Source organism: Rhinatrema bivittatum, chromosome 8 (genome assembly GCF_901001135.1).
Source record: "Rhinatrema bivittatum chromosome 8, aRhiBiv1.1, whole genome shotgun sequence".
In the NCBI taxonomy this organism is placed as follows: domain Eukaryota; kingdom Metazoa; phylum Chordata; class Amphibia; order Gymnophiona; family Rhinatrematidae; genus Rhinatrema; species Rhinatrema bivittatum.
Window position 1 is genome coordinate 10,415,250 of NC_042622.1, and position 13,491 is coordinate 10,428,740.

Below are 13,491 nucleotides of genomic sequence, written 5' to 3' on the forward strand. Positions count from 1 at the left end.
AATTTCTGTCATTGGCAAAGGGCAATACTGGGGGGGAGGGGAGGGTAGAGTTTGACCCATAGGACCGTGATCAAATTTTAAGTTTTGTGAAATAGAACTCGAGAGCTTGTGTTTTTAATGTGTTCACCGAGAGCAGGGGAAGGGGTTCATTTTATGCTCGTTCACATTGCTGCTTCAAACCCAGATAAACTCCCACCTTTACCGGACCTGACGAGTGGCAAGAGAAAGAGCAGTTCTGTCACAGAACGAGGCGGAACCCCTGCACAGCCCAAACCAGCTCCACCAGTTATGCAGGCAGAGGAAGGTCACGAGACGGCTGTGCAGTCAGGAAGAGAGCGCGAGGGTACAGGGAGTACAAACGTCCCCAGAAATCCTCCCCTGCCAGGCACTCGCCGCCCGTGGTAAGGACCATGCTCCATTTAGTTATCCAAGATCATCCCTGGCCAGATGTTAAGTGCACATCAAGCGTAAAATTAGTGAAACATTGTACGGCAGGGCTTCCCATACTTTTAGCCAATATGACCTCATAGGACAACAGGGGTACGGTCCCACTCCAGCCATTCTCAGCCCCACTGCAACCCGCACCCCCTCCAGCAGACCCCCCTCTCTCACTCCACCCTTCCAGCTGATCCCCTCATCCCCAAGCCCTTCTTACAACCCACAACTGATCCTCTCATCCCATCCCTTCTCTATCACCTCCTCCTCCTGTCAAATCTACCACCCCCCCAGCATCTCCTCCATCTTCCAGTCAGTCTTCAATACCCCCCTCTCACCCTCCACAGCCAATCCCACCCTCAAACCTCTCTCCCCGAACATTCCCTTGGATCAGGGCCAAGGACATTTTCCTTTGCTCCCCAGGCTAAAAGGTGGATGGCAAAGGGTGAGAAGCGAGGGCAGGCTGATGACAGGGGCAACACTTTTCTCTTGGGTAGGTTCAGTGCTGGGTGAGGAGGGGGGATCCGTGGCAATCACCACCCACCCGGGCACATTCAGCCCTCCCCTCCCCTCATGGCAGCAGCGTTAGTAAAGCGTCAGCAAGGGGCCTGTGAGCCAGTGCAACGCTACAGGCCCTGAACCCTCCTCATGCAGTGCACGTTACTGCTGCTGAGCGCTGCCATTTCAGGCATCCGTGACCCCCAGCTAAAGATTTTATCAAAAAAATGACCCCATTGGGGATCCTGACCCACAGTTTAGGAAGCTTTGCAGTAAGATAAACCTGGCAGCTGCCAGGTTTACAAGAACATAAGAACCTGCCATACTGGGTCAGACCAAGGGTCCATCAAGCCCAGCATCCTGTTTCCAACAGTGGCCAATCCAGGCCATAAGAACCTGGCAAGTACCCAAAAACTAAGTCTATTCCATGTAACCATTACTAATGGCAGTGGCTATTCTCTAAGTGAACTTAATAGCAGGTAATGGACTTCTCCTCCAAGAACTTATCCAATCCTTTTTTTAAACACAGCTATACTAACTGCACGAACCACATTCTCTGGCAACAAATTCCAGAGTTTAATTGTGCGTTGAGTAAAAAAGAACTTTCTCCGATTAGTTTTAAATGTGCCCCATGCTAACTTCATGGAGTGCCCCCTAGTCTTTCTACTATCCGAAAGAGTAAATAACCGATTCACATCTACCCGTTCTAGACCTCTCATGATCTTAAACACCTCTATCATATCCCCCCTCAGCCGTCTCTTCTCCAAGCTGAAAAGAGAATCACAAAGTATCCCACATCCTGAGATCTGCATCATTCGGTGCATTTGTGACCTCATATTCAATGTGCGCAGTGCCAATCCCAAGTTAAAAAAAAGTCACTGCCAGGAGTACACAGCAAATTAACACACGAGGAGAAGAATCACAATTGGAAAGTGAATGTTTTAATTGGCATAAGGATGGCAGCTTTGCTTGCCTGGAGCATATCAAACCCTACACAAGACACATTGGGCGCCAAGTTCTGTATTAAGTCATTCGACTCCACCCACCCCTCAAACACCCACAGCTGGATTCTCCCCCCATGCTCCTGCAGACAGTGCTATATTAGCAGCTAATGGGAGCAGCTGACTAACAGGCCCATTCAGTAAAGTCCGCGGGAGGGCGGATGAACGCCTGCTCTCCCGGCGCACACACCGGCCCTTCGCCGGTGTGCGTAATTCTGTATTTAAATTAGGTGACGCAGTAAAAACAGGGAAAAGGAGGCGCTAGGGACACTAGCGCGTCCCTAGCGCCTCCTTTTTGACAGGAGCAGCGGCTGTCAGCGGGTTGGACAGCAGACGCTCGATTTTGCCGGTGTTGGTTCTCGAGCCTGCTGACAGCCACGGGCTCGGAAACCAGACGCCGGCAAAATTGAGCGTCCGGTTTTCGGCCCAACAGCTGCGGGCCGAATTAAATTTTTTTTTTTTTTACTTTTCGGGACCTCCGATTTAATATCACCTTGATATTAAGTCGGAGGGTGCACAGAAAAGCAGTTTTTACTGCTTTTCTGTGCACTTTCCCGGTGCCGGAAGAAATTAGCGCCGACCTTTGGGTCGGCGCTAATTTCTGAAAGTAAAATGTGCGGCTTGGCTGCACATTTTACTTTCTGTATCCCGCACGCATACCTAATAGGGCCATCAACATGTATTTGCATGTTGAGGGCGCTATTAGGTGCCGCGGGTTGGACGCGCATTTTCCTCCCCTTACTGAATAAGGGGTAAGGGAAAACACGCGTCCAGAGCAGGCTAACAGTGAGCGCCGGAGCAACCTGTACTGTATCGGCCTGAAAGTGACTCTGGAGCTTTAAGAAAAGTTTACTAGCAATTCAGCTATTATTAGCTCATGAGGACTTTATGCAATTCCCTCTCCTATAAAGCAAACATAAGATTTTGTGATGTTCTTCTTTACTGTTGAATGCTGGGAGAGCTTGTATAGGAATCTGTCCTAGATAGGTCTGGAAAGGAGCAAATGCGCATTTAAACATAAATGATTTCCAAACAGACTTATCTCAGAGACAGAAAGTGCAGACACCGCCGAGGACAAGAACCACACACATTACGGTGGGCAGAGGGTCACCGAAGCAAGTGAGCAATAGAAAGCGTGAGGCATGAAGTGACCTTAAGATGTACGCGAGAGGAGAGGATGTGACCAACACGAGCTGGCTGCAAAGGTGGCAGAATAGGGTGGGCGCCTACGGCCAGGACAGCAGCCAATAAGATGCTGGGAGGGATAGGGGCAGAGGTTGGTCTGTTTGTCCCTGCCCAGTTGAGTTCCGTTGCCCCTGGGTTGCTGGACGTTTCGGACAACTGGCCATGTGGATAGCAGCAAAGCTTGGGTGGGGGGGGGGGGGGAGGAAAACACGAGGGAGGGGGCCTGGGAATTGAATTATATTTGGGACTTGTAAGCACCACAATGGAAGCTGAGACAGCATGGAAAGTGCAGCAGCAGAGGAGGTGGGGAGCAGCAGTGTAACAGGACAGAGAGGGAGGCGCTAATGAGACAGGGTGGGGATGTGGGTGCTCTTGTACCCAACGTGGCAGAAACACCGAACGTCAACATGCAAGGAATGAGGCCAATGTTAGGGCTGGCTCATTACACCCAAACCAGATAGCAAGTCATTCTAAGAGACCTGAAAAATCACCCCAGCCCCAGGGGCCTCCCACAGAAAGAGGAGCAGCCATGGCTCTTAGCTGCTCCTGCCCCAAGGCTGGCACACGGTTTTACAGCTATAAAAATATATATATACACACACACACATGCTGCTACCGGTCTCTGAGCTGGCAGTGCCCAGGAGCCACTGGCAACCACAAACCCCTTTTGGTACAGAAGCCCCCACAGAAAAGTTAAGGAGGACGATGTTTCTCGTTTTCAAATGTAATGTTTAAGTTCAGCAAATAAGATGAAACAAACATTAAATAATCTGAAGAATCCACATAAAAAAAACCCCACACAACATAAAAAGACAAGCTTACGATGAAAGTCTGCCTTGTGCATATTCCCAGGAAGGGTATCTTGCTACGTCCCATTCAGATGCAGACAACGTACAAAACATTTTCCAGTGGAGAGGACATTAAGACAAGCAGCCATGGAACGAGGCTGAGAGATATGAGAGTGTGGGCGAGTGAATGCAGGGTACGGCCTCCCGGTCCAGGTGGCAAACAGTAATGCAATTCAGGAAAGCTAGGGACTGACCAGGAAGGAGCAAGTCATTGACCAGTTAGGACCAGGTAGCTGCTGTCAGTCTCCATTAACTGCTGAAGACACACACTGTACAAATATTTACTTTATATTAAAAAAAAAAAAAAACAAAAACACACAACTTCTCCAGTTTAGCTGAACAATCGAAACACAGTGTACAGATGCATAAAAATGCATCAAGGTCAACATCATATCAACTAATCAAACATCACAGACAAACCAAAACAGTATTATCACAACTAAAACCATAACATGAATGGACAGAGATACTATCCACTTTGAAGTGGCTGAAAAACAGAATATTGATCTAATAAAATATTCAAAGACTCCTATAGGAGGTAGCAGATTTAATAGATCTGTTCATGATAAAACATCCTAAAGTCTCAATCTCTGTAATTCTTCTATCCAGCAATCAGCTATCATACACCAATGAATGATCATCAGTTCATAGACAACAGCCAGGTCTTGAGCTTCTCCCTAAAACAAAAAATATCTTTGCACAAATCCAAGATCCTTGGTGAAATCATTCCTGATATTTGGTGCAACCAAAGAGAAAGATCTGAATAGTGCACAGCAAAACTGACGAGCAGATGGTACATACGGTACAGTTAAACCCCACCAGGAGGGTCACAATTCATGAACTGACATGTGCCAACTAGGAAATCTGATAGACACACCAGGCCTTGATATAAAAAAAAAAAAAAAATCAGCCTTAGACCAGATTTCATAGTTTTGCTCTAGATCTTGTGATCTGGATTTCTCAAGGTATTAACTTCCTGTTTCTCAATTCTGCCACTGCCTCTGTCACATTCCTAATTCTCCATTCTTTTTTGTCTTGATAGAGTTATATTTCTACATTTGCTGGAGTATAGGGACTCTGGCAAATGTAAAACTAACTCTTGTTATTTTCTTTTAAAGTCCCCTGCCCTGAATTCTCAGCTCTTCATAGTTTACACGTAGGAGTGCGACGCCTGCACATGGCATCTCAGCATCCTGCATGGAGACTCACAGGAGTAGCAACGTGACGAGAGCTCATGTAAACCAGCAGGGAAACCATGCAGCGTGAATAATTCACATTTGTAAGAGAGGGTGGTGGGGTCCGAGTCCCGAGTCCGACAAGTCACTTGAGAAATTTAATTTCTATCCGTTTTCCAAGCAGATTCCATTATTGGATGAAGACCTTGAGTGCTCAGAATGCATACAGCATTACAGCTTGGGGAGAACGGATGTTACCTCCTTAGTTTCCAGCATGAAATGGGGGTCTGGGCTGGCAGTTGGTGCTCTTGGCATGCGGGCATGCACTCCAGTGCAGAATCTCCCCCTCCCTGTTTGCGTGTGGGGGGGGGGGGGGGAAGGCAGGCAGCTATTTCAGCTCCCCTACTGCCATCTACCTGTCTTGCTCTGGGGGGGAGGGGTACATTTTTATTCTAAAACGCAACTGCCTCCCCCACACTAGTAAAGCAAAGATGATTTTGTCGGAACTCTGCTCTCAAAACTACTGACCTGATGTTTCTAGTTTTCGGACTTTTTCAAGATATTTCACTTTTTTCCCCCATCGTGCCAAGATTTGTAGACTTTGAATCCCTTCTTTGCAGTGTTATTTTGTCCTAAAACCCCGTAGCTGGAAAACAAAAAACATGTTTGTCTTCTCAGAAAGGAGAAGATGGTAAAAGGGACAAATGCAGATTCTGCGGGACAGAAGAGGAAAGTGTCACCCGTCTCACTGCTGGACAGGATGTGGTGATGACCCAGAACGGTACAAGAAGGAGCCATGGCTTAGTCATGTGGAGCCAGGCTAACTTTACAACACGGACATAGCAAAGAAGCGCGGGAAGCAGAAGGTAACAGAGGGGAACGCAGTAATCGGGATTACCTGGGACATCCTGGACACAGAATGGTACAAGAAAGAGGCACAGCTTATTCATGTGAAGCCAGGCTAACTTTACAACACGGACATAGCAAAGAAACACAGGAAGCAGTAAATCGGGATTACCTGGGACATCCTGGACACAGAACGGTACAAGAAGGAGCCATGGCTTAGTCATGTGGAGCCAGGCTAACTTTACAACACGGACATAGCAAAGAAGCGCGGGAAGCAGAAGGTAACAGAAGGGAATGCAGTAATCGGGATTACCTGGGACATCCTTATGCCCACAGACAGGAACTCAGGACGGGCATTGCCCATAGGGGCATCAGTAGGCAGCAACCATTCTCGAGATCGTATGGAGAAAGCCAAGATCCTTAAGTACCACCAGAGACCATGAAAAAGTGGCAGAAAGAGTTCCAGGTATAGTGGGTGCCACTGGCCCGATGAAGAAGAGCTTCCAAGCGCACCTTGATAAGTTGCCCATGAAGTTACACCCTCCGATGTGCAGGAGGCGGCGAGATCACCCCCAACAACCCTGGCTCTACCAGGGAGGCACGAGAACCTGCCCCATGAGTGCAAGCCCTCACCGTTTATTCTGAAACGCGGCCACTGCCCGGGAAAGCTCAGGCTTCAATGAGAGGTTTAGGATCCAAGGTGCCCCGAGCCTTCCCACTCCAGTGCTTGGGTGGCTCGCACCTTCCCTGCCAGTCCGGCTTCGCGGGAGGAGGAGGGGGGCGCATTCGTTAAGAAACGTGAACCACTTGCAGGTTGCTTAAAAGTGAAGTGAAGTGAAGCCACTCGGACTCTCGTTTCAGAAAAAGCAAGAAAGACAAAACCCTAAGCGACCTGAAATGCGCCCGGGTCCTGGCTCCGCAGGAGGGTGGGGCTATTTTGCCGTAGAAAGAAACGGTGAAACGGATTAAACGAAGCAAACCCCGAAACGAAAAGCAAACCCCACTGCAATGCACTTGCCTAATATTGCTAAATGCCGAGCGTCCCCGCACTACCTGAGCTGCTCGCCGGCCAGCAGGACCTCGGCTCGGTGCTGCCGCTCCGCCGCTTTCCGCCTCAGCCCCAGGCCGGCGCTCTCCATGCTCCCTGCCAGCAAGCGGCGCTGCGGAGCCTTTTTATCCTGCAGGAAGGAGGGGCCTTCGTCGCGTAATCCGATCCTGCCGGGGGAAGCGGGCAAGGCTTCCCTTGGGCTCCCCGCCGGCAGGCGGCGCTGCGGAGCCTCTTTATCCTGCAGGAAGGAGGGGCCTTCGTCGCGTAATCCGATCCTGCCGGGGGAAGCGGGCAAGGCTTCCCTCGGGCTCCCCGCCGGCAGGCGGCGCTGCGGAGCCTCTTTATCCTGCAGGAAGGAGGGCTTTCTCCGCGTAATCCGATCCTGCCGGGGGAAGCGGGCAAGGCTTCCCTCGGGCTCCCCGCCGGCAGGCGGCGCTGCGGAGCCTCTTTATCCTGCAGGAAGGAGGGGCCTTCGCCGCGTAATCCGATCCTGCCGGGGGAAGCGGGCAAGGCTTCCCTCGGGCTCCCCGCCGGCAGGCGGCGCTGCGGAGCCTCTTTATCCTGCAGGAAGTAGGGGCCTTCGCCGCGTAATCCGATCCTGCCGGGGGAAGCGGGCAAAGCTTCTCTCGGGCTCCCCGCCGGCAGGCGGCGCTGCGGAGCCTTTTTATCCTGCAGGAAGGAGGGGCCTTCGCCGCGTAATCCGATCCTGCCGGGGGAAGCGGGCAAAGCTTCTGTCGGGCTCCCCGCCGGCAGGCGGCGCTGCGGAGCCTCTTTATCCTGCAGGAAGGAGGGGCCTTCGCCGCGTAATCCGATCCTGCCGGGGGAAGCGGGCAAAGCTTTTCTCGGGCTCCCCGCCGGCAGGCGGCGCTGCGGAGCCTCTTTATCCTGCAGGAAGGAGGGGCCTTCGCCGCGTAATCCGATCCTGCCGGGGGAAGCGGGCAAGGCTTCTCTCGGGCTCCCCGCCGGCAGGCGGCGCTACGGATCCTCTTTATCCTGCAGGAAGGAGGAGCCTTCGCCGCGTAATCCGATCCTGCCGGGGGAAGCGGGCAAGGCTTCCCTCTGCATGGTTTGCAGGCAGCCCTGGCCCCGGCCACACGTAGGAAAGTGGCTGGGCAGCAGCCCTGGGCTTTCTGTCCAGGAGGACTGCAGATTAAAGGGGCTTTTCAGAGGAGGCTGGAGCCTGCCAGGGCAGATGGAAGCTTCTAGCCCAGGGCATAAGAGCCAAGGAAGCCAAGGTCACAGCCCACTGACACTTAAAAGGTGCAGTCGCAGGAATCCACTTCTTATCCCTGGAATGAGAGGCATGGGCTTGCTCCGACCCTTCGGATCCTGGATTGGCCACTATTGGAAACAGGAGACTGGGCTTGAGGGCCTCTTGACCTGACCCAGTATGGCATCGTCTTGGGCTGCGCTGCTTTTCATTTTTTGTCGTAAGTCCAACAATTTCCCACTCATCCTTTGAGCTTCGTTTCCATCGGAAGCAGCCTCTGGTGAGAAAATGGGAACATTGCAGTCTTCATGCAAAAGTAGCCAGCGCCTTCCCTATCCCTCCCCCCTCTTACAGCTCCTGGCCCTTCACGTCCCAGTGGAGCCTGACTCGGGGTAAGGTCTCCACCTGGAGCTTGCGCACCCCCTGCTCTGATTGAACATCACTAAAAGCTGGAGTAGGTTGAATGTAATTTCAGGCTCTCACATGTACTGTTCATTCCCCTCTCTATAGAGAGCTTCCGTCTGGTCTTCACGAGATACCGCAGGTGTGCATCATCCCCACTGCCAGAGGTCCAAGGAGCAGAAGCATCCCAGAGTGGCAGGAGGCGGCAGAGGAGCCCAGGACCCTGTGCTGCTGCAGTGGGAGTGGGGAGACCAGCAGCAAGGGCCAGCTCTCACCAGCAGCACAGGGGCCCTGCCCTTCGCTCACATTTATTCTTTCTGAAAACGGTAGCAGAAGTTGTTTTAAGAAGTAACGCTGAGCTTTCTAAAGTAAACCCGCTTTGGGTTGGATGGAAGTTTGCATTTGTTCCACCTATGCCCACCAGCCTTAGTGCTGAGGTGCTTGTTTGGGTACAGGACCGCGGGCAAACTGAACTTAGGCAGGGTTTTTGAGCGTCTCAGATGCACGCGTAGCTTCAGTACTGCAGGGAGCCTGGGCCTAGGATTTACCCTGCTCGCTCTCCTGCCCAGGGGCTGGGGTAGGTGACTAACTCACTTGCACTGCTCCTGCCATGCTCCATCCCCGCTTCAGCGCCTCTGCCAGCAATGCAAGCTGAGCCAAAGCTATTCCGAACACAAAGGGCAGGCTTGAAGGTTTCTACCTTCCTGCTTTGCTACAAAGAAGGTTGGTTGTCCAGTTAGTCCACTTGAATACACAGAAAACCAAAACTAGACCGTGATACCTTTTTATTGAAGTGCGGGCCTGATCCATGGAGGCTTTTCTCTCATTCTGGCTCTAGGGGAAAAATGAGCTCTTATATTACTTGACTAACTTCCAGGGCTGACTCTCCCTTTGTCAGGTCCTACAGGAATTCTCTGCTATAGAAATCTGCATAGGGGCATCACAACACTGTTTATACAACTTTGAGTAATAAGTTTCTCGTTAATAAGACCAGAACTGTTTCTGAGTAATAACTTATTACTCAGAACTTATTCTGAGTAATAAGTTTCTCATTAATAAGACCAGAACTGTGAAGGACTTCAAAGGGGCGTGGGATAAACACTGTGGATCCATAAAGTCAAGAGGCTGCCAATGAAGAGTGGGTGACTCGCCAGAATGATGGCTACTGCCTGGAGTCAATACCCTTATTAAATAAACATACACAGGCTTACGGTGACTCCAACATCGCTCTAAGCTTCAACAGCAAGAGGAAATGAGGAAAAAAGGATTCACACTCACAAAGAGGGGAGTAGCTGGCTTGTTACGGCGGTTACTACCCCAAACCAAATAAGCCTGATACTTCACTTTCAATGCATATACAGCAAAGTTCTCGGATTCAACGGCAGGGGAGAAGAAAAACTGATACTTCACACATCCAGCAGAGCTCTCTGCTTCAACGGCAGGGGAGAAGAAAAGAGGGTTCGCACTCACAAAGCGGGGAGTAGCTGGCTTGTTACGGCGGTTACTACCCCAAACCAAATGTGCCTGATACTTCACTTTCGATGCACATCCAGCATGGCTCTCTGCTTCAACGGCAGGGGAGAAGACTTATACGTCACGCATATCCAGCATAGCTCCCTGCTTCAACAGCAGGGGAGAAGAAAAACAACCAATAAGGGCTAATAACATAGTCTGGGTAAAACAAATGAGCATGGGTGCAGCTTGCTTATTGCGGCGGCTACTACCCCTAACGAATCAAGCTAGATATTTCACTTGGATGCAGCTCCATCACTGCTCTCTACATTAATGGTGGGGGTGGAAGGGAAATAGAACCAAGAGCTAAGAGAAACAGATAAGTATGAGAGAAAATATGTGTGAAGCTTGCTGGGCAGACTGGATGGGCCATTTGGTCTTCTTCTGCCGTCATTTCTATGTTTCTATGTTAAACATTAGACATAGCTTTTCCCTATAGAAACTGGGTAAGAAATGGAGGCAGCTGGTGCCCACAGGCATCAACCAATGGCAGGGCAGCTTTAAAAATGCTCAATGACATCACAAGGTGCTCCAACGTCACAGAAACATAGAGAAATGACAGCAGAGGAGGAGCTAACGCCTGCCCAGCAAGCTCCCATAGTTACCAGTTACTCAGCCTGCCAAGGTCAGGGCTCCTGTTGGTTACTGCTGGAGTCCAATTTCCTTCCCCCGCTAGCGCTGAAGCAGAGAGAAATGGTGGAGTTGCATCAGAAGTGTAGCAGCAGGCTTTCTGGTTAAGTTACCCCTCTGCTTATTTGTTTTCCCAGACTGTACAGTTCAGCGTCCTTAACAATGCAACAGAAATGAACGGGCCTAGCAAATACAAAGGGAGTATGGGTCGGGGGTCTTAAAGGCAGAGGGGAGGGGTAGTCCCAGCCTGCTCTATGATCCGGGACAGAAATTTGAATGAAACTGGATGGATGTTTCAGAAATTTGGAGGGGGAGAGTGGATGGTAGGGGCAAGGGATGCAGAATCAGCCTAAACAAATTACATCGAAACGTGACAGCACAAAACCATCCCTCCCACTTCTCACCGGCTTCAGTCCATGCTTTCTTGAATTCAGATACTGTCCTATGTCCTTGCCTAACCCCCAGCACCGCATGTTCCATGCATCCACCCCCTTCTCTGGAAAGAAATATTTCCTTAGATTGCTCGTCTACCCCACTTTTACCCTCTTCCCATAGCCTTTCTGTTGAGAGAGGCCCACATCTTGTGCATGGATACCTCAGAGTTATTTAAATGTTTTTTTCACATCTCACCTTTCCTCTAGGGTGCACACATTCAGATCTTTAAGTCTCTTCCCATCTGCTTCAGAACAAAGACCATGTTAGTAGCCTCCCTCTGGAGCGACTCCATCCTGTTTCTATCCTTTTGAAGGTGGGGTCTCCAGAACTGTGCTCAGTATCCCAAGTGAGGTCTCACCAGGGACCTACACAGGGGCAATATCACCTCCCTTATTCTGCAGACCTTTCCTCTCCTTATGCGGCCAAGCAGCTTTCTGGCTTTTACTGTTTCCATCTGCATCTGTTTAGCCACCCTAAGATCATCCGATACAATCACCCCCAGCTACCACTTGTTTTATGCAAAGAGTTTCTCTCACTATACTTGGGTTCTTGCAGCCCAAAGGCAATTATTCTGGTTTTTTTAACATTAAATCTTAGGTACCTGAACTTAAACCACGCTCAAGGTACATAATATAAGAACATGCCATACTGGGTCAGACCAAGGGTCCATCAAACCCATGATCCTGTATCCAACTGTGACCAACCAAGTCGCAAGTACCCAAACGTTAAATGAAGAGATCCCAAGCTACCAATCCTTATTGCTTGATAGTTTATGGACTTCTGCTCTAGGAACTTATCCAAACCTTTTTTAAACCCAGTTACACTAAATGCCATAACCACATCCTCCAGCAATGAATTCCAGAACTTAATTATGCCTTGAGTGAAAAAGAATTTCTCCAATTTGTTTGAAGTGTGCTACTTGCTAACTTCAGTGAGTGCCCCCTGGTCCTTTGCTAGAACCTTCCTCAGGTTTTCTGCATATTGCTGGATGTGTTCCCTGTTGCAGATTTTGGTATCAACCACATCAGTACAAACTTTTCCCAATAGCTCTTCCCTAAGCTCACTTACAAAAATGTTGAAAGGAAGCAGTCCAAGAACCAACCGCTGTGGCAGCGCACTAGTAATATTCCTTTCCGGAGAGAAAACGCCATTTACCGCTAGCCTTTGTCACCTCCCACTCAGTCACTGCGGGACCCATACCCAGGGCACTCACGTATAAGGCTCTTATACAGAACAGTGGCAAAGGCGTTACTGAAATTTACATCATCTAGCACTCGCCCCGCTCCAACTCTCTGCTCACCCAAAGAAATGGATCAGATTTACGTCTGCTAAAGCCAAGCTGCCTTGGATCTTGCAATCCATTGGCTTCCAGAAACTGCACCTTCCTCTTTTTTAGCAGCGATTCCATTAACTCAGGGCTTAACTTGTCAAGAAAAAGGAACTTTTCTGACATGTATACTATTGTTTTTACTCACACTTTATATCCTGTTTACATTCAGTCTCAAATTGTATCCTATTTACGTTCGTTTCATTGTACCTGTTAGCTGTTCCATGTACTGTTGTTTCCCTTGTAAAGGCCAGCTCCAAACAACAGTATATAAAAACACTTAAATAAATAAAACAAACTTGGAAGGGGGGAGGAGACATGGGGGTGGCCAGGATCTGGTGTGATCTGTGCAAAGGGACAGGAGCGGGATCAGGCTTGCACTCTCAAGCCACACATACCCACCTCAACGCTACGTGGCTGCCCTCGTGTCTCAGGGGAAGCAGCTCCAACACAACTCTCTTCTTCTCGGCTTCCTCCCCAGGCTGGGGGGATAAATAATCCATGCACGCACTGGGCTCTGTTCTCTTTCCGCAGGGGAATCAGAACAGATAGAAGCTGCCAGCTCTGCTCTTTCGTGTCCCAGAAAAAAATGGCAGGATGGGGTTCTGGGTTGTTTTGCCAGAAAGGAAGGCCACAGTAGACAATACAAAAAAGGGGATGAATTGGCACAGTTTAAAAGCCTTGACAACGGGCTCGCCTGCTCCTAAATTTCAAACCTGTGCTAGTTCCTACCCTGCCTGGAGTCTGCTCTGCAGTGTCATCCCTTCCCCTTCTGTTGCCTGCAGTACAGGAGGCGAGCAGCTGGATTAGGGAGCAGAGTGGATGTTCTCTTCCCGCGGGGGCCATTGCAGTAAGCCATGCGTAAATACAAATGCGACCAAACCGGGCGCCCGGTTTGTTTTTGTAATGCGTGCACAGCCACCTCTCCTGAGCACCCAC

General features: G+C 50.0%; 1 protein-coding gene across 4 annotated transcripts in view; it reads right to left on the reverse strand.

The window, feature by feature from the left end:
- The window catches only part of LOC115096823 (DEP domain-containing mTOR-interacting protein-like), a 34,203-nt gene extending 26,741 nt beyond the window's left edge, over nucleotides 1-7,462 (reverse strand). The window contains exons 1-2 of one of the 4 annotated variants that reach the window (XM_029611965.1): nucleotides 7,042-7,150; nucleotides 5,671-5,788 (exon numbers count right to left, since the gene is read on the reverse strand). Coding sequence is in view for 2 of the 4 variants with exons in the window: in XM_029611967.1 (XP_029467827.1) it covers nucleotides 7,042-7,127 (86 nt within the window). In the remaining 2 variants the exon portion in view is untranslated. Of the gene's footprint in view, nucleotides 1-5,670; nucleotides 5,789-6,301; nucleotides 6,928-7,041 lie in introns of those variants that run through there. The other 3 variants (XM_029611966.1, XM_029611967.1, XM_029611963.1) reach the window with 3 other exon arrangements.
- Nucleotides 7,463-13,491: the final 6,029 nt, after the last annotated feature.